General features: G+C 50.2%; 1 protein-coding gene across 1 annotated transcript in view; it reads right to left on the bottom strand.

Annotated features, from left to right (window-relative positions):
• Positions 1–17,225, bottom strand: part of LRRTM4 (leucine rich repeat transmembrane neuronal 4) — a 111,972-nt gene extending 94,747 nt beyond the window's left edge. Inside the window, exons 1-2 of the mRNA XM_054396619.1 lie at positions 17,217–17,225; positions 15,469–17,097 (exon numbers count right to left, since the gene is read on the bottom strand). Of these exons, the coding sequence (XP_054252594.1) occupies positions 15,469–17,097; positions 17,217–17,225 (1,638 nt within the window). The remainder of the gene's footprint in view (positions 1–15,468; positions 17,098–17,216) is intronic.
• Positions 17,226–17,620: the final 395 nt, after the last annotated feature.

The following is a 17,620-nucleotide window of genomic DNA, read 5'->3' as shown; positions in this document are numbered from 1 at the left end:
GTGCCCACTGCCCCTTTCCTATCAGTGGCCACCAGTGGGAAGGGTCTGGTCCCAGCCTCATGACCTCCACCTTCAGATGTTTCCCTAAGTACTGTGGCTCTCTAGTTGGGAACAGGGACATAAACCCTGGGGTTGGACCAGATGACATCTAGAGGTCCTTTCCCACCCCTAACATTCTGTGATTCTGTCACTCAGCTCCCAGCAGCACAGACAACCCAACAGCACCTGGAACAGTGAAGTTAAACTCAGCAGAGCCTCTGACACTGCACTAGAAGAAACAGAAATTCTTGCTACAAAAGGTAAAAAATGGGAGGAAAATCAGGATCAAACTTTTCATGGATAAAGTGGTTGGGTTTGGGTTGGTTTTTTTTTTTTTTTCTGGAAAATTTAAAATAGCCCTATGAAAAATGAGGGGAGATAGAGCCATTAAGGCTGGAAAAGTCATCAAGTCCAACTTCTACTCAAGACCCCCATGACCACTGGACCACCTCCCAGTGTGCCTCCTCTACTCATTTGTTTCAACACAGACTTCAAACTGCCTTTGAAAGAGCTAAAAATGGCCAGCAGTGGAGCAGCAGCAGCTTTCTAAGGATTCTTACTGTCAGAAAACCTGGCAAGTTCAAGGACCTTCCTGGAAGAGGTCAGCTGAGGCTCAGAGGTAGGTAAAGAGCCAAATAAAAACAGGGGGAAGAGAGGGAGGGGAAAAAAAAAACTCCTAAGATGCGAAAACATCAAATGGATGAAGAAGCTGAAAGAAAATAAAGAAGAAATCAGAACTGACTCATTGGAAAGGAGACAGGTGGCAAGCAAAGCTCCTGACAGCTCTCTGCTTGATATTGCTGCTGTTGTCTGATTCAAAGATGCTGATGAAATAGTCCCAAGCAAATGCTTTTAAACAGAAACAAAACAAACCTTGCATCCAGATAATTAGCAATCAACACAAGGAGAGGGGAGAAATATTTCAGTGCCTACCTGAGACAAAAAAAAAAAAAAAGGAAAAGAAAGACCAGAGCAGAGCTGTGAAACAAAGGCACAGCCTGGTGCAGAGGGAGCAGGAGCCACAAACGCTGCATTTAATGAGCTCACAAGGTATAAATATTGATTCAGGAAGCATAAGCAGAGAGAAAAGCTGTTGTGGTTTGTTTGCTTTGGGTTTTCTTTTCTCTTCTCCTGTTTATGAAAGGTCTGTGAAGACCGTGGAATTCAAAGAGCAAATGATGCAAGTCAGCTGTGGATGCCAACTCCATACCGAAGGGTCACACAGCGCCAGGCACTCTGCCCCTCTCCAGCCACTCACCAGTGGGCATCTTTGGCAGCAAGTGCTTCATGTGGCTCCTTTCTGTCACTGAAGGATAAAGCACCCAGAGGTCCTTCTAATCTCCAGCCTAAACCTCTCCTGCTGCAACTCCAAGTCATTTCCTCTCCTCCTATCACCTGATGCTAGGGAGAAGAGCCCAGCTCCCACCTGGCTCCAGCCTCTGCTCAGGGAGTTGTAGAGCGCGATGAGGTCTCCCCTCAGCTGGCCACACCATTGCTGATGCAAGCCAGGATGCTGGTGGCCTCCTTGGCCACCTGGGCATACTGCTGGCTCACCTTCAGCTGTCATTGATTAGCACCCCCAGGTCTTTCTCTGCCAAGCAGTTTCCAGCCCCTCTGCCCCAAGCCTGGAGCGTTCATGAGGTGGTTGTGACCCAGGTGCAGGACCCAGCTCTTGGCCTTGTTGAATGAAGGCAGAAACTCTCCTAAAGCCCTTCTGTTTCCACACTGAGGGGTGAGGCACTGAGCCCTCTGACTATCGCTGCAAGTGAATTCAAACCACACAGCTCCTGTGTTCAGCAAGTCCTGAATGGAGCAGAAGATCCAGAGGGAGACCTCTCCTCAGAGTGGTTTTCCATTACCCCGAGTGGCAGCTGGCCAGCTGGCCCCTGAACCTCCACACTTCATCTCAGAATCAGATGGGAACTCTGACAACTGATTTTTTGTTCACTCCATGTTTTAACCTAGTTTCCCTCACCCCCTGAACTGGACTGGTGTTTCTGTGGAGCAGCCATTAGTCTGGAGAGATTTTTCCTTGGCTGTATGACTGCAGCTCATCTGAGCCTGCATTTGTAAACAGCTTATCAACAATTAATAAATAATTGATACATGCTGTAAGAAATTACCAGAAATCACATGTGACCTCTTATTTATGTGCTTATCCTCTTTAAAAATTCATCAATCATTAACCAGCACTTCCTAAACCTCTTACAAAGTGTACACAGAGCAAATCATTAATTGCTGTGGTAAGCCTGAACTGTGGATGAGGCCAGACCCTGCCTCACCCACACTGGGGGGATGCAAAATAATAACCAGAGAAAAACAAGATACTGGAAAACTTCAACAAAGTAAAGGGAACCACAGAATCAGAGAATGGTTTGGGCTGGAAAAGATCTCCAAGATTGAGTCCAACCATCAACCCAGCCCACCATGGCCACCAAGCCATGTCCCCAAGCACCATGGCCACACATTTCTTGAGTCCAAGGGCACCATCCCTGCCCTGCTCCTGCTGGCCTCACCATTGCTGATCCAGGCCAGGATGCTGGTGGCCTTCTGGGCCACCTGGGCACACTCTGGGTCATCTTCAGCTGCTGTCAACCAACACCCCCAGGTCCTTTTCTGCTGGGCAGTTTCCAGCCACTCTGCCCCAAGCCTGGAGCATTCATAGGGCTGTTATGACCCAAGTGCAGCACCCAGCACCTGGCCTTGTTGAACCTCATTCTGCTGGCCTTGGCCCATGGATCCAGCCTGGCTAGGTCCACTCCCACAAATACCTGCACACAGGCTTTGCACATTTCCCAGCCTAAAGGGCTCTATGATCTGCAGGCATGACCTGCCTGGGGAACACCCAGGCTGGAACCTGTTTGCTAGAAGCTCAGGTCAGGGATTGGCAGAGGCTGCCCAAGGAGGTGGAGGAGTCCCCATCCCTGGAGGTGTTCAAGAAACCTGTGGCCATGGCACTTGGGGACATGGCTTGGTGGCCATGGTGGTGTTGGGCTAATGGTTGGATTCAATGATCTTAGAGCTGGACACAGCACTGCAGGTGAGGTCCCCCCAGAGCAGAGCAGAGGGGCAGAATCCTCTCTCTCCATCTTCTGCTTTTGCTGCAGCCCAGGGTGCATGGTTTAAGGAGAGAAGATTGTGGAGACCTGAGACAGGTAGGAAGGTCTGGGCACAGAAGCAGCTCAGAGGTAGTGCGAGGTGTTTTGCCATGGAGCTGAACCCATGTTGCATTTCAGTTCATTGCTGAGCTCACTCCAGGAAATGCTTTGTGAATTGCAACATGCTCCTGACATCAACTTCGAATCCATCTTCTACAGTTTATCATGTCAGATTAATGGGAGAAAAGACCCTGCTACAACTCCTGGACTTATCAATGATTTTTAATTAATTACCTATAACCACAACATTTGTTAATTCAGCAGAACAAGACAGACTTGGGAGCTCTGACAAATGCCTTCCTTTCTACCTCAGCTCAATTACCAAAATCCTGTATTTACAGAAGCTCTTGAATATAATTATTCCAGAGTAATACCTGCCCTTCAGGAGCCTCTTTTCTGTAGCTTACTGAAGAATTCATTAGTGACATAGCCCTGTTGAAGCAGTCCATTAACAACAGAGCAATCAACATCCACCTTGCTGAGGCCAGCAACCCACCTCGTTTGGGGGCTGGGGGTGAAAGAGCCATTTCCTCAGGCTGCTGAAGCCAGCAAGCCGGGAAGGCTCTTTGGAGAGGGACAGCAGATGCAGAGCACCTTGGTGAATTGCACTGAACAGTGAAGGAGACTCAGCTCAGAAGCCAAAGCAACCTCACAGGTTGGATACCAGGGTTGGGGGCCAGGCAAAGGGTTAAACAACAACAAACTCTTCCCTGGCCCTCCTGGCCCTGTGATTCCTGATTCAGGCCGGGCTGCTGGTGGCCTTCCTGCTCTAATCCTCGCTGGACACAGGTGGCAGTGATCTGCCAAAGGCTGTGCCTGGTTTTCAGCATAAGCTGCGTGGAGAGCTCCCTGCAGCAATGCTGTTTCCAGTCCCTGCTCTATTACAGCAAAACAAAGTCTTGACCTTGTTCTCAGGAGCTAACACAATAAATATTTGGGAGCTAATCACAAATATGAGAAGGTTAATCAATTCCTCAGACTGCCAGAGCTTTGTGCACTCTGGGACTCTTGATAAATCCAACAAAGAAAAGGCAGCTGAGAAAATACTCCAAGATTTTTGTTTCCAAATACCAATTTCTGATCATTCAGGCTCGCCAGTGGGTTGCTTCCTCTTTTGATTTGCACAATTTGTGTTCCAGCCCCAAACCCACACAAGCTGCCTTCATCTCCTGATTCCACTTTGTGTGTGACATCGATGTGGCTTTTTAAGCCAGGAGCCTAAGGTATTATTTAGAGGCTGCGGGAAAGAAAATGATAAAGCCGGGCAAAAGAAATGGATCCAAGATTTACATTAAAATAATGCAATTTCCCTGCTCCTGCAGGAAGCTACACTGGGAGAAGGCAGCACCTGAGTGGCTGTAAGTCAGTCTCTGTTGCATCTGAATACGGTATAAAGGTGTTAAAAGAACTAAATAGGCACCTGCTAATACCACACCAAGACAAAGCCCAGCACTTCAGGCTGGCTTTTATGCCAGGAACAAAACAGGCTCAGCAGGAATCCCTCAAGGCTCCAGACAATACTTTTTTCTCGCCTACTAAAGCAGGAGCTAAAGCCCCAGCCCTATTCTGCCAGCCACTGCGGAGTAAGGGAGTGAAAAACAATCCTCTCAGCCTGACCCTGGGTGTAAGTGGGTAGGAGGGCAAAGACTGCAAAGTGTATTCAAAGACGTAAGGATTGGTTTCAACGCTCAAATTGTAATGAAAGTCAACGTGACCTTGCTTCCCTTTCTTCGTTTGAAATGTGCCAGTTTGCAATGGAACAATCCCTCCCGGCTCATGCAGTAAATGAACAGCAGTTTAGAACACTGCCTAAACCTCCTGGCCTCCAGCTGGAGCTGGCTGTGGATCACCTTGCTTTACAAAGGCACAAGGAGGAAGGGATCACCTTGCTTTACAAAGGCACAAGGAGGAAAGGCATCCTCCAGCCCTGGAAAGAAAGGTTGAGCTTCCCATTGGAAGCTCCCTGAGCCGGGCCAGTCATGATGACACATCTCCTCATCCAGGAGTTCCAGCTGGTGGTACCATTTCTTTCTATAACTGGAGGAGCAAGGAGGAAGCAGAGCAGCAGCTGAAGATCTAGCCTTAGGTTCTTCCACAAATTAGAGCTGTAAACAGCATGCAGACCTACATTAAAGGGGAGTAATTAAAAAGCAACAAATAATTACCTGATGGCTCCATCCATAATGCAAGCCTGAGAATGCTCCCACTAACATCATTTCTACCTCATTCCCACACACAGGGGACAGAGCAGCTCTGAAGTTAGGGAAGATCAAAAGTCGAGCAGGGAGCTTGTACAAATCCTTGGTCAGATTCAATGTTTGCAGCATTTTTTCCTTCTCCAGATTAGCAACAACAGTGCCTGGAGCCATCTGGTTTGCAGCAATGTGTAACCTCATGAAGCTGTTCTGCCTGTGCCAGTTACAGCACAGCAGCTCTACTCCTCCCCAGGTGAAGACCCAGCACATGGCAACACAGAGGACAACTCCAGCAACAACAGAGAGGCTTCTGTTTACACTAAAAGGGTCTGGAGAACAGATCTGGTGAGGAGAAGCTGGGGTTGTGTAGCCTGGAGAAGAGGAGGCTGAAGGGAGACCTCATTGCTCTCTACAAATACAATGAGGCTGGAGCCAGGTGGGGGTTGGTCTCCTCTCCCAAGGAACAAATGACAGTGTGAGAGGCAATGGCCTCAAGCTGCACCAGGAGAAAATTGAGTTGGAGATGAGGAAAAAATTCTTTGCTGCTGGAGTGGTCAGGGATTGGCACAGGTTGCCCAGGGAGGTGGTGGAGTTCCCATCCCTGGAGGTGTTCAAGGAATGTGTGGCCATGACACTTGGGACCATGGTTGAGGGGCATTTGCCTGAAAGTTGGACTTGATCTTAAAGGTCTTTTCCAGCCAAAATGATTCCATGATATTGTGAAAATCTTGGATGAGGCATGACTTTATAAGTGGAAACAAAACGACTGCCAAAACATCATGATCCTTGGATTTGTTCTAAGTGTTCTGACCTGGGTCTGCAGTCACAGCATGGAGCATCTGCCCTGACCTTCAGCATTCCTTAGTACATGTCCAGCTAAACTGAATGGGTGAGGATGACCCAGAGAACCCATTCCTCCCCTCTCCACACGATGTGAGAAGTGCTTGACAATTAACTGGCCTTTAGGAACAACACTGTGAATTATTTCAGGACCATCAAACCATGGCAGAGGGGAGAGCTGCTGCGGACACAGAGTTTGCACAATAGCCTCTTGGGCTGTCACTCAGACCAGGCTGCTGCAGGAGGGGGCAGGAACAGCTATTTATAACCTGTCAGGCTCAAGAAACCACAATTATGAAGATTTAATTAACACATGGAGAGGTTTGAGGCAATCACATCATTCTAAATTTAAGAAGCAGCACAATTCGTGCCCAAGATGATTTAGAAGGTTAACAAATGCTGGTTGAACCAGGGTAAAAATCTGAGGGCCTAGTTGGTTCTCTTTAAAGCATCCATCATGGCACAGAGATCATCCAAACAGAAGTGTCAGTGAAAGATGAGAGCAGTGAAGAATCATCTGGGGTTGGAGAGGCCACCATGCAGGAGGAGAAGCTGAGTTTTAATGAGAGCTGGGTTTGAAAATGAGCAAAACCACCCAAGTCAAGTCCATTCATCACAGCCACTCCCTGCATTGAATAAAGAAATGAGTCTGGGGATGTGAGTGTGAGGAACCAAGAGTGAGGTTGACCTTCCCATGGAGAACTCCAAGCTTGTGCTCAGTGCCAAAGAGGTCTTCCCTTGGCCTGCTGCCCGGGAGCGGGTTTTGCCTGGTGCATGGTGTGAACACAGGACATGGGATGGCCCCAGAGTGGGGCGGGGCCCCAGAGCAGGGCGGGGCCCCAGAACGGGGCGGGGCCTCTTCACTGCAGGAGGCCGCCTGAAGCCATTCCAGGAGCACAGCATCCTCAAAGGTGAGGGTGATTTGCCTGCAGCACTCCCTGCTCACCTCATCTCCTGCAGGCAAATCACCCTCAGGACTGCAGCTCCTTGCTCTGCCCTGCTCCTTTAGTCACCTGCTGTGTCCTCTTCCGCCGGGCACAAAATGAGTCCTTCAGTGTTTTCATACATGGAAACGAGAAGCTGTCAGCTGCTGCCCTAACACCAATAGCCACAGTAATAACACTACCATTACCCTCAGCTTACCTCTTTCTACTGCCTGCTTCTTAATTAGATTAAAATACAAGTAACAGAGGAAAAGCCTCCTCTTTCCATGCAAGCAAGGGAAAAAAACCAACCTTGACCAGCGTTTACAGAGAAAAAAACCTCAATACAACGAACCTCCTGCTTTGAAAGTGGCTTCTGCATTGTCTGTCAGAAATTGGGGCTTTTTCTCCACTGTGCATTGCTCTCAGTACACAGCTGGAGGCATTGTGCACACACCCAACCTATCAAAAGATCTTTGCACACCAGGCAATTACTTGAGCTCTGCCTGTTGTGATGAAGGACGTGCCACATCCCCACAAACCATTTAACACAAAGTCATTTAACAGCCATTTAAGGGTTTTTATGTTTTTTTTTTTCCTGGTGTACTAACACTTGCAGGGAGGTTGAAATGCTCAGGCAGAGAAGGGCTCTGCTCTTCTGGATGACAAAAGAACACACAAAATTCAGTGTCATATCAAGCTTAAGGTCAACCTTTCCCATTTAGGTCTTCACATAAAGCAAACCCAAAGCCATGCAAGCACACAGCATCATTGTCCACCTTTGATCACCAACAAGCTGATCATAACAGTTTTCCCTGTAGGCTAAAACCAGGAATATTTTTTTTTTTGTATTGTTGTGTACCACAAAGGAAACTTCTTTCTGTTGTGGCTTGAAAAGGCAAAACCAAACCGTATTCATCAGGCCAAGTGGCCAAAGCCCCCAAAGGGAACTCCTCCTTCACCTCACCCCTGCACTGCATGCCCTGGCTCCTGACCACACTGGGGTTCTGCAGCTGGGGACAGAGACAACAGCTCCCAGGAAATGGCTGAGCATTGATCCAGTCATAGTTTGTGCAGATGGAGAGATCCACAGGCAGCCTGAGCTGCTCTGGCTGCACCCCAGGTAACAGCTGAGCAGTGCCACAGCTGCTGACTGCTGCAGCCCCTCTGTGTGCAGTGCTCAACCACCTGGCTGGAAATGGCCAAACCTGCATGGCACCAAGCACACTGCAATCTTCTGCCTCCAAATGGGCAGCAGGGGAGGGCTGCACGCTCCTAGGTGCCACACAGCCCCTGCTAGGAAGGCATGAGACGGCCTCAGCATAACCAGCAGACAGGATCAATGGAAGGGTGTGCGAGGAGTGTGCCCAGCAGGCCAAGGGAGATTCTCTATTCTACCCTGCTGAGGCCAGAGCCTGGAGCATTGTGTCCAGTTCTGAGCTCCCCAGCTCAAGAGGAGCAAAGGCTGAGAGCCCTGGGGCTGTTGAGCCTGGAGAAGAGCAGCCCCAGAGGGAATCTGAGCAATGCACAGAAATATCTAAAAGGTAGGGTGCAGGAGGATGGGGCTGGGCTCTTCTTGGTGTGCCCAGTGACAGGACAAGGGGCAATGGGCACAAACTAGAACCCAGGAGGTTTCACTTGAATTTAAGGAGAAAATTCTTTACTTTGAGGGTACTGGAGCCCTCCAGCAGGCTGCCCAGAGAGATTGTGAAGTCTCCTCCTCTGGAGAGATTCCAAACCCACCTGGACATCGCAGTCCTGGGCAAGCTGCTGTGGGTGCACTGCTGTCCCAGGGGGGCTGGACTGAATGACTTCCAGAGGCCCCTTCCAACCCCCACAGTTCTGTCAGTCTGTGATTCTGTAACACACCTGCAGAGCTGAAACCTGAAGTCCCAAAGGCTTTGAGACTTTAGCTGTCTTCTGCTAGGGGCAGCACGTCTGCAGAAGGAGCCTGTGCCTAAGAGCACCACCGTCAGGAAGCAGCAAACCAGCACATCCTCAGCACCCAGGGCAGCTCAGGGAGCTGTGCAGGCACAGCCCTTGTGGTTTAAGCACCAGACTTAATATCAAGAATCAGGTCAGCTCCATTATTCTGGAGGAGTTTGAGGAATGTTTCTGGCAGCAGGATACTTAAGATTGTTTACCCCTTTTAGAGCTTGAGGTTTTTCATGTTTTGGTGTGTAAAAACTGAATAGGTTCCACAGATTTCTCTGCTATTTCTGTTAGCATTCTCCCTCCTGGCAGGAGCTACATAATGGACTAAAATTGATTTTTTTTTTCCTCCTCCTTAAAATACTGGCAGCACATCACAGAGTTTGAGCAGGAGCAGAAGAAGAGATGAGAGAAAGGAAAGAGGGAGATGGAGAGGGCAAACTGTGTCTGTCACAGCTCCAGCAATGCAGGAATCCTGAAGCAAGGACCTGAGCAACAATTATAATAGCAGCACAAGGATTTTCTTCTCTGGTACAAAGCTTTTACAGGGCAGCATCCTCTCCATGTGAGCAGTCCTCATTGTGCACAGCTCAACACATGAAGCTTCTAGAAAATGGCAAAGTTTGGGGAAGTAGAAAAAGAGGTGATGAGAAGGAGGGGAGGATAATGGTCCATCAGTTACCCTCCCAGCTGGATCTTATGCTTAAGACTAAGAATCCTCAGCATCCATTCAACTGCCAGCCTCTGGATGAGACCTGAAGGAGCAAATGTAATGTCTGAAATGTGGTTAGGGAGGTTCCACATCTAAGTAAGTCTGCAGTGGTGATGTGCTTGAAGGTAGGAAGGCTCTGCAGAGGGACCTGGACAGGCTGGATTGAAGAGCTGAGGACAATGGGATACGATTCAGCAAGGGCAAATGCTGGGTCCTGCACTTGGGTCACAAGAACTCCATGAAGGCTCCAGGCTTGGGGCAGAGTGGTTGAAAAGATGCTCAGCAGAAAAGGACCTGTGGGTGCTGCTTGACAGCAGCTGGAGATGAGCCAGGGGGTGCCCAGGTGGCCAAGGCGGCCACCAGCATCCTGGCCTGGATCAGCAATGGTGTGGCCAGCAGGAGCAGAGCAGTGATAGTGCCCCTGGACTGGGCACTGCTGAGGCCACCCCTTGTGTACTGGGTTCAGCTTTGGGGCCCTCGCTCCACAAAGGACATTGAGGAGCTGCAGCATGTCCAGGGAAGGGTCTGCAGAACAGGGCTGGGGAGGAGCACCAAATAATCTCACTGGTGAGGCTGTCTGCATTGCCTCACAGCTAATCACTTCCAAGGTCTCAGCAGCACCTGTACTGCAAGACCAGATCTCAGCCAAGCTCATCCCTCAGCCAGGCTCCTGAAAAAGGACTGAGTAAGACTTTCACAAGTGCTCAGCATCCTTCCGCAGCTTCCTTTCCAAATCTACACCCAGAGCCTCAATTGCTGCTGCTGCACAGCTGGCTGAGCTCTGCTGGAAGCAGGGCCAGGCTCTGGGTGAAGTCTCTGGCACAGCTCACACCCTGCAAGTGCTGAGCCCAGCAAAATCTGCCCCTCTGTGTTTATTACTACATCACTGCTACTTGTAGAGCACAACCTCCTGTGCGCTGACATTGCACTTGCCAGAACAAGTCTGCAGGGCTGGTGAAGGCTCTGAAGGGTAACAGACACAAGTCTCTACTTTTGGTCCTACTCCTGGAGACATTTTTTAAATCCCCCTTCTCCTGAACCCTCGCTCTCTGGCCTGGTGCCTGAAGGATTTCACCTCTCAGCCACTCCTGACATATTTCTTCCAGATACACTGCACCGAGGAGCAGCTCTTGGCTTAGCCTTTGCTTACCCTCCCAGTACAAACACAGAGCTTACGGCAGAGCTTTTTTAGATTGATTTACAACTCAAGCAAGAATTTGAGGTCCATCTATAGTCACAGAGAGGTGAAGAAGCAGGCAGAGAAGGAGCTACAGCACAGAAGGATATAAGAAACCCAAATGAACAACCTCCATCCTAATGTGTTCCAAAAGGGAGTCCCTGGAAAGACAACCACAGAACTCTGGCTCTAGGCTGATGGCAATGAGTTCTCTAAGCTAACAATTCCTGCTTCCCACACCCCTCACCTACCATATTCTTCTCCTTGAATGCACTCCCTGTGAAACCACCTTCCTTCTGCATTCCCCCAAGCTAGGATGAACTCACCCCTCTGCCACGGAGTCCTTGCTGATGGCCAAAAGAAGGAGCAGCACTGCTCCCACAGCTCAGAAACTCTGCCAGGCATGGAGCCATTTCTCTCCTAAGGTCTCAGTAGCTCATCAGCTCATGCTCAGCCCCTGGGCAGCCCTTCCCAAGCTGAGCTCCAGAACCATGTCTGTCCTTACAGAACTAGAACCTTGGGCTGAAGAGGATCTGGGCTATGGAGACTATTTTGCTTTTTTGCATCTTATTGAGAACAAGACAGCAGTGGTGTGCAACAAATAAATAATAAACACCAGTGGCACGTCAACATTTCCTTTCAAATTAGGCTCAAAAGCAGGAGGTCAACAGCAGCCCACAGAGTCTGCATATGTCACCTCCCTTCATCAATCCATTTCTTCCCACTGGCAAGAGGGCAGGAAGCAGAATTCAAAGTGAACATAATTTTGTGTGACTGATTTTAGCATGTGCAAATCCAAGTGACAACTGCCCCTGCTTCTCACTCCAATGGAGAGCACAGGAACAGCAGGGCAGAGAGGAACTGGCCTGTGAAGGGAACAGGTGGCCTTGGTTGTCAGCACTGGGTATGGTTAGACACTGAGAAGCCAAAGTGTAAAAAGCAACCTCACAAGGTCTGTGTCAATTGGCTCTCCAAGGGCTTCACATCAGCTGTGCTCAGCTACCAGAGCCAAGATGCTCACTTGTTGGGTTGGTTGTTGGTTGTTTTGTAACTGGCAGCCTGAGAAATGGAGCTGAATAACCTTCCACAAGAGAGAGGGAAATGGCTCTGTAGCACCCTTCCCTCTCCCCACACACATCCATAGTGCCATGCACAGGCACTTTGTGTGTGATCTGTAGGAGACAGATGAGATTAGAGCTTGGTTTAGGAAATTGCTTTTTATGGCTCCCAGGTCTTCAGCAAATGTACAAATAAATATGAGAGAGAGAGGGAGGAAGATGCACAGGCACAGAGCAAACACCAGAATGCGATAGCAGCAGCTTGCTAACCGGATGGTGAGAGCCAAAGCCATCAGCATCCAGTTCTTCCAGAACCCCTTGCCAAGAGACTAAACAGAACACCCCAGGCCAGGTGTCAGTGATTATAACCCTGCTGATGCCAAGAGTCGCTCGGGTTTACAGCCAGCCTGGCTTTGGCTCTCCCTCTCTAGTACAAGAAATAATTCACAAAGCAGGGACTTGCAAAAGCAGCCACACAAACCATACCTGCAGCCCCTCCACCTGCAGCACAAGTGCCCCAGGCAGGGCAGCTCTCCTCTCCTTGCGTTGCTTTGTTGTATCTAGAAAGCTCCCTGAGCTCAACCCACTGACAGACACCAGCCCTGCTCCTGTGCCTTGCTGCTGTGGAACACAGAGCCTGCATAAATACCTCAGCATGGCAGCCCAAGGCCAGCTCTGCCATGGGAAACAAGAGGCTGCAGGAGCAGCTGAGCTGGACACTTCTAAACCCCAAATGATCCCTGGGAGCAGAGCAGGAACACTCACACAGCCCCAGGGCATGCTCTGAAGCCATCAGCAGCCAGCTCCCAGCAGCAGAGATGCTCAGGCATCTTTCCCAGGTTAAAAGGGAAGCAAGCCATGAGTCCTCTCCTGAAGGACACCACTCCTGGACACCTCAGCCGCTCACAGGCCTGTGTGGGGATGAACACCTGAGAGCAGACAATCATTTGAAAAGCATTACTAAAAAAAGTAAAGACAACAAGCTCCTGAGCAGTGAATCCTGGAAGCCTGCCTGCCTGCCTCCATTTTGCTAACCAGACCCTTCTGCCTCTCCTAAGCTGCTCCCTTCCTGGGTGAAAGCTGAGTCTAAGCACAGTGACTGAGCAGGTCAGTGCCAGCAGGATGGGCCTGGACCAAAGAACAGTTTTAAGAGCAGTTTTCTCATGAGTGCACACACCTGGGTCAATGAGCAAATAGTGAGATGCTCATTTGCTTCCCCCCCCCCCCCCCCAAACATAAAAGTTTTCCACTGCTGAAGACACTCCAAGGGTTTATTTTCCTACCATTTTAAAGTACTGTACAGAGCATCTCTCTGCTTCTACAAGTGGAGCCTTGTAGCTATGGAGACAAAGAATCTTAAATCCAAGCTGGAGAGAGTATTTCTTTGGGTTCTGATGGCTGCTACACTGCCTTCAGTGAGCTACTCTTTGCTCACCCTCAGGTCTCCTACACTGACAGCCAAAGGTTTCCCCATTCATACCCAGGGTGTACATCCTCTGTGCCAGTCTGGACAGCACCACTGTGCTCAACACAGCCCCACTGACCACACGATGCACAGCTGCAGTTGTGCAAAGTTGTCCCCCAGCTTAACTCAGCCTGAAAAGAGCTGCAGCAGAAAGCTGTCCTGGTGCTGCCACAGCACCTGCAAAGCAGGAGGACTGGGGTCCCCTTGTGTTTGCTGCTGTGTGTGACAATCACAGCAGCATGAAGAGATGACAGCACATGGACCCTCTGCTCCTCAGCCTGGTAGGACTCTTCAGTCTCTCATTTATCTGCCAGAATGCAAATGATTCAGCTTTCAGTCTCCCAGACTACATCACACACTGCCTGTCTTCTGTGCCCTGCAATCATGGCCCAGGTTCTGTTACAGAGGATGGTTTCATTCCAAGGGCTCTGAGCTCTGAGTGCAGATTCAGCTCTCTCCCATATCATCTGGGTGTAAATTAAACAGCATTTTATTCAAGCTAATGAAACTTCAGCAGTGTTAAACTTCAGCATGAAGAGGAGACAGCCTTTCAGGTCAGATTAATGCTCCTTGTGACAGCCAGAGAAAATGCAAAACAACTTTGCTAGCATCATTTACTCTCTCCTCATGCTGCTTAGAGGGAAAATCCACCCCAAACCTTCATTCACACCCCACTGGTGGAGATGACAAGGGTATGACAGCTGCTTGTCCTTCCTGAAGATGATGCTGCTCCAGAGAAAGCAACCCCAAAACACAGACCTTTAATTTCTCTTCCCCTCAGCTCTGTGGTCCAAAATCACCCAGGGATTTCAGGTGCCCAAACCACAACATGTTAAGGATGCCTTATTGTCAGGAACTGACAGCATCCAGCTGTAAGTGAGGCCCCCAGAACTGCAGCCTGCTCAGCACTGCTCACCTCTAACACCTTGCATACAGCCAAGCCCAGCTCACATCAATGGGATTGGACATAGCTCCACAGCACTCCCAGGGGGATGTGCCCACAAGCAAGGAAGCAGAACCCCCCACAGCCCCCTCACAGCACATCACCTGCAGGATTAAACAATCCTGCTCACCAGGTATAGAGGAGCAGTGGCACTGACAGGTACCAACATTTCTTGCACGCACACCAACAGGGTCAGTGACAAGACAGCCAGGGAAAGCTCTGCTGTTGCCTTGCACCACAGCCAGCAGAAGCACTGAGAGCTTCTCCTGCTTGCATTCCCCATGTGGATGAGTCAAACTCATAACATGGCCTTAGGTAGAGGAAACCTTTCACCCCAGCACAGCTCTCAAGCAAAGCCTTCACTGAGCAAGAAAATGAACCTGACTCCCCCTCAAGAATCCTCCTCTCCCGACCCAGATGTTTGCAGATGTTCTGTTTGACCCAGGGCCTTTCCAAGGCTCCAGTTCAGAAGAGCTGGCAAAGCAGCTGGTACCTTCCTGCTCCTCCAGGAAAAGCAGTGCCTAGCTCTAAGGCTGTGCTGCAGTCCTCTTGATCCCTGGTTTACTCTTCAACCAGCCACAAGATGCAGAAAATCTTTGGCATTATCTTTAAATAGGCCACAAACCCCTCAAGACTTGACACAGAGTCTGCAGCAAAGAGGTTCCCATGTGTGTTCTTAAACCAGAGAAGGTTCTTAAACATCTCTGTTTCTACCAATGCATTACAAATGGGACTCTCCTGTAGCCTGGGTACAAAAGGGAGGGGAGTAATACTCCAGAAGCCTTTACCACAACTCTTTCCTCCATCCTCATCTATTTTTTCCTAATAAACCAGAATCATTCAAGAAACATTCAAGAACCTTCACCACCACTGCTGCTGAGGAGAGAACCTTCCACACCCAGCAACCCCAGAGACACAGCAACCTCATGAATCTTTCGTGTGTTTAGAGAGACACCTCAAGAGCTTCAAACATTTACCTCTCCTTCCCAGCAGCTGAAATGGTTTTAGGAGGGTCATGGTTCATACCTCGCATTCCCTGGAGCCAGAGATGGTGTAGGTGCAGGGCCCAGATCCATTAACTGATACATCCATGGTCTCAGAGTTTGTTGGCTTGTAGTCCACATAATACTCCTGCAAGGGAGAGCTCATTTGCCTCTCTGACTCCCGCACCTTTTTCCTGCGCCTCCTCATGAGCGAGTGCTGCTGCAGCTGCTTCATGCTGGCCGGGTAACGCTTCCAGGAGACGTAGATAACCAACAGAATCATGGCCACGGAGAGGAAGAGAGCCACACTGCCCGCAATGATCTTGTGGAAGGAGACGTGCTCGTAGTCCGGCTCCAGCCCCGGCGTCGGCAGCGCAGCGGAGGGGCTGGGCGTGGCGGACGTCACCTGCTCGCTCTCCAGCTTGGACACAGTAGGCCTGGGGATGAAGAGAGGTCTCTGGGGGGTTTTGGGTGGCTGGTAGGACCTTTCAGTCACCACCACCTGGATTTCGGCACAGATATTGTAGGTTTCCACCGCGTCACTGACTTTCTCGCCCTGGATGTGCTTGGGGCCGGCGCAGATCATGGTGCTCTCCTTGCTGCCCTTGAAGTTCTTAAGCCAAGTGAAGAGAGGGCAGATGCTGCGAGTACATTCCCACATATTCCCAGACAGAGTGATGGAGATGAGCGAGATCCACGTGTTGATGGTCTCCTGAGAGATGTTGGTGAGCTTGTTGGAATCCAGGTTCAGCTTTTGGAGGTTGGGGAGGCACTGGAAGGTGCCAGGCTCGATCCCGGTGATGTCGTTGCCTGATAAATCCAAGTTGTGCAAGGAGCTCCAGGTCCACGTCAGCCCTTGGCTGATGGACCGGATCCTGTTCCACTGCAGGTAGATGGAGCGCAGGTTGAAGAGGCGTGGGAAGTGGGCAAAGTTGATCTTGGAGAACTGATTGTGCTCCAGGTGCAGCTCGGTCAGCTTCAGGAGGCCGGCGAAGGCGTTGCGGGACAGGCTGCGCAGGCGGTTGTAGCCCAGGTCCAGGAAGTCCAGGTTGCGGCAGTCCTGGAAGATGCGGATGGGCACCGACTTGAGCGAGTTGGAGCGCAGGTGCAGGATCAGCAGCTTCCGCAGGCCCCTGAACTGCTCCGACTGCAGCACCTGCAGCTTGTTGTAAGAGAGGTCCAGGTTGCGGAGGTTGGGCACGGGGTGGAAGGTTCTGTTGTGCAGCTGAGTGATCTTGTTGGAGCTCAGGATCAGCTCCTTCAGCCGGCGGATGCCCTGGAACGCGTCCTCGTCCACGGAGCTGATGTAGTTGTGGTCAAGGTAAAGCCATATGAGCTGGTTCAGGCCTGCGAACTGATTGGATTTCAGCTTCTGGATGCTGTTGTAGCGCAGGGATAAGCCCTGAGAGCCGCCAGAGATGTTCTGGGGGATGTCTCTGAAGGCGTGCGACTCGCAGTAGACGATTTTGCCGTCGCACCTGCAGCTCTTGGGGCAGGCTCGCTGAGCCCCCGCCAGCACCACCAGCAGCACCATCGGAAGCAGCACCAACACCACACTCATGCCTCTCAGCTGCCTCATTAAATGGAAACCTACCACGGGAAAAAGAAAACAAAGGAGCACTGTGAGGCCATCGAGACAAAGCGGCGGCGGATCAGGAAGGGCAGGGGGCGGCTAGCGCAGCACGAGCAGAGCAGTGGGTTCTGAAGGCAACCTGTTTGCCTCCTGCCTTGCACTTTCTTTCGCTGTGTGAAGCCTGCTCCTGTGAGTTCCTGCCTTGCTATCCCTCCTACCAGCACCATCCCCACTTCTCCTGTTGTTATTCAATTCTTTGGTGTGATTTATGACGCCTAGGGAGGACCAAGAGCCTGCTCCCTGCCCACTCTCCTCCTGTACATCATCTCTCAATGTAGCTGCTGTGTCCTTATCGTAGATGCTGAGGTTTTCACAATAAACATATTTGTCAAGTCACTCTGCTGAATGCTCCACAGTGCTGGAGAGGAAATGAGCCAAAGCTGCTGCTACTGACGTGCTGCTAAACGTGTCCCTTCTCAAAAGCAACTGCAAGTCCCAATTCCTCCTAAAATTACTGCAGAAAAAGGGAGAAATCTGCTTATGGAAAACTTTGATCCAGCTTTAAAATGTGGCGTTGTTGGGAAAATTAGACAGGAAGTAAAGGCTTTACTTTTTGCACGGA

Source organism: Indicator indicator, chromosome 38 (assembly GCF_027791375.1).
Source record: "Indicator indicator isolate 239-I01 chromosome 38, UM_Iind_1.1, whole genome shotgun sequence".
NCBI classification, from domain to species: domain Eukaryota; kingdom Metazoa; phylum Chordata; class Aves; order Piciformes; family Indicatoridae; genus Indicator; species Indicator indicator.
The sequence above is the reverse complement of the archived record's forward strand: the minus strand, read 5'-3'. Positions and strand labels throughout refer to the sequence as shown.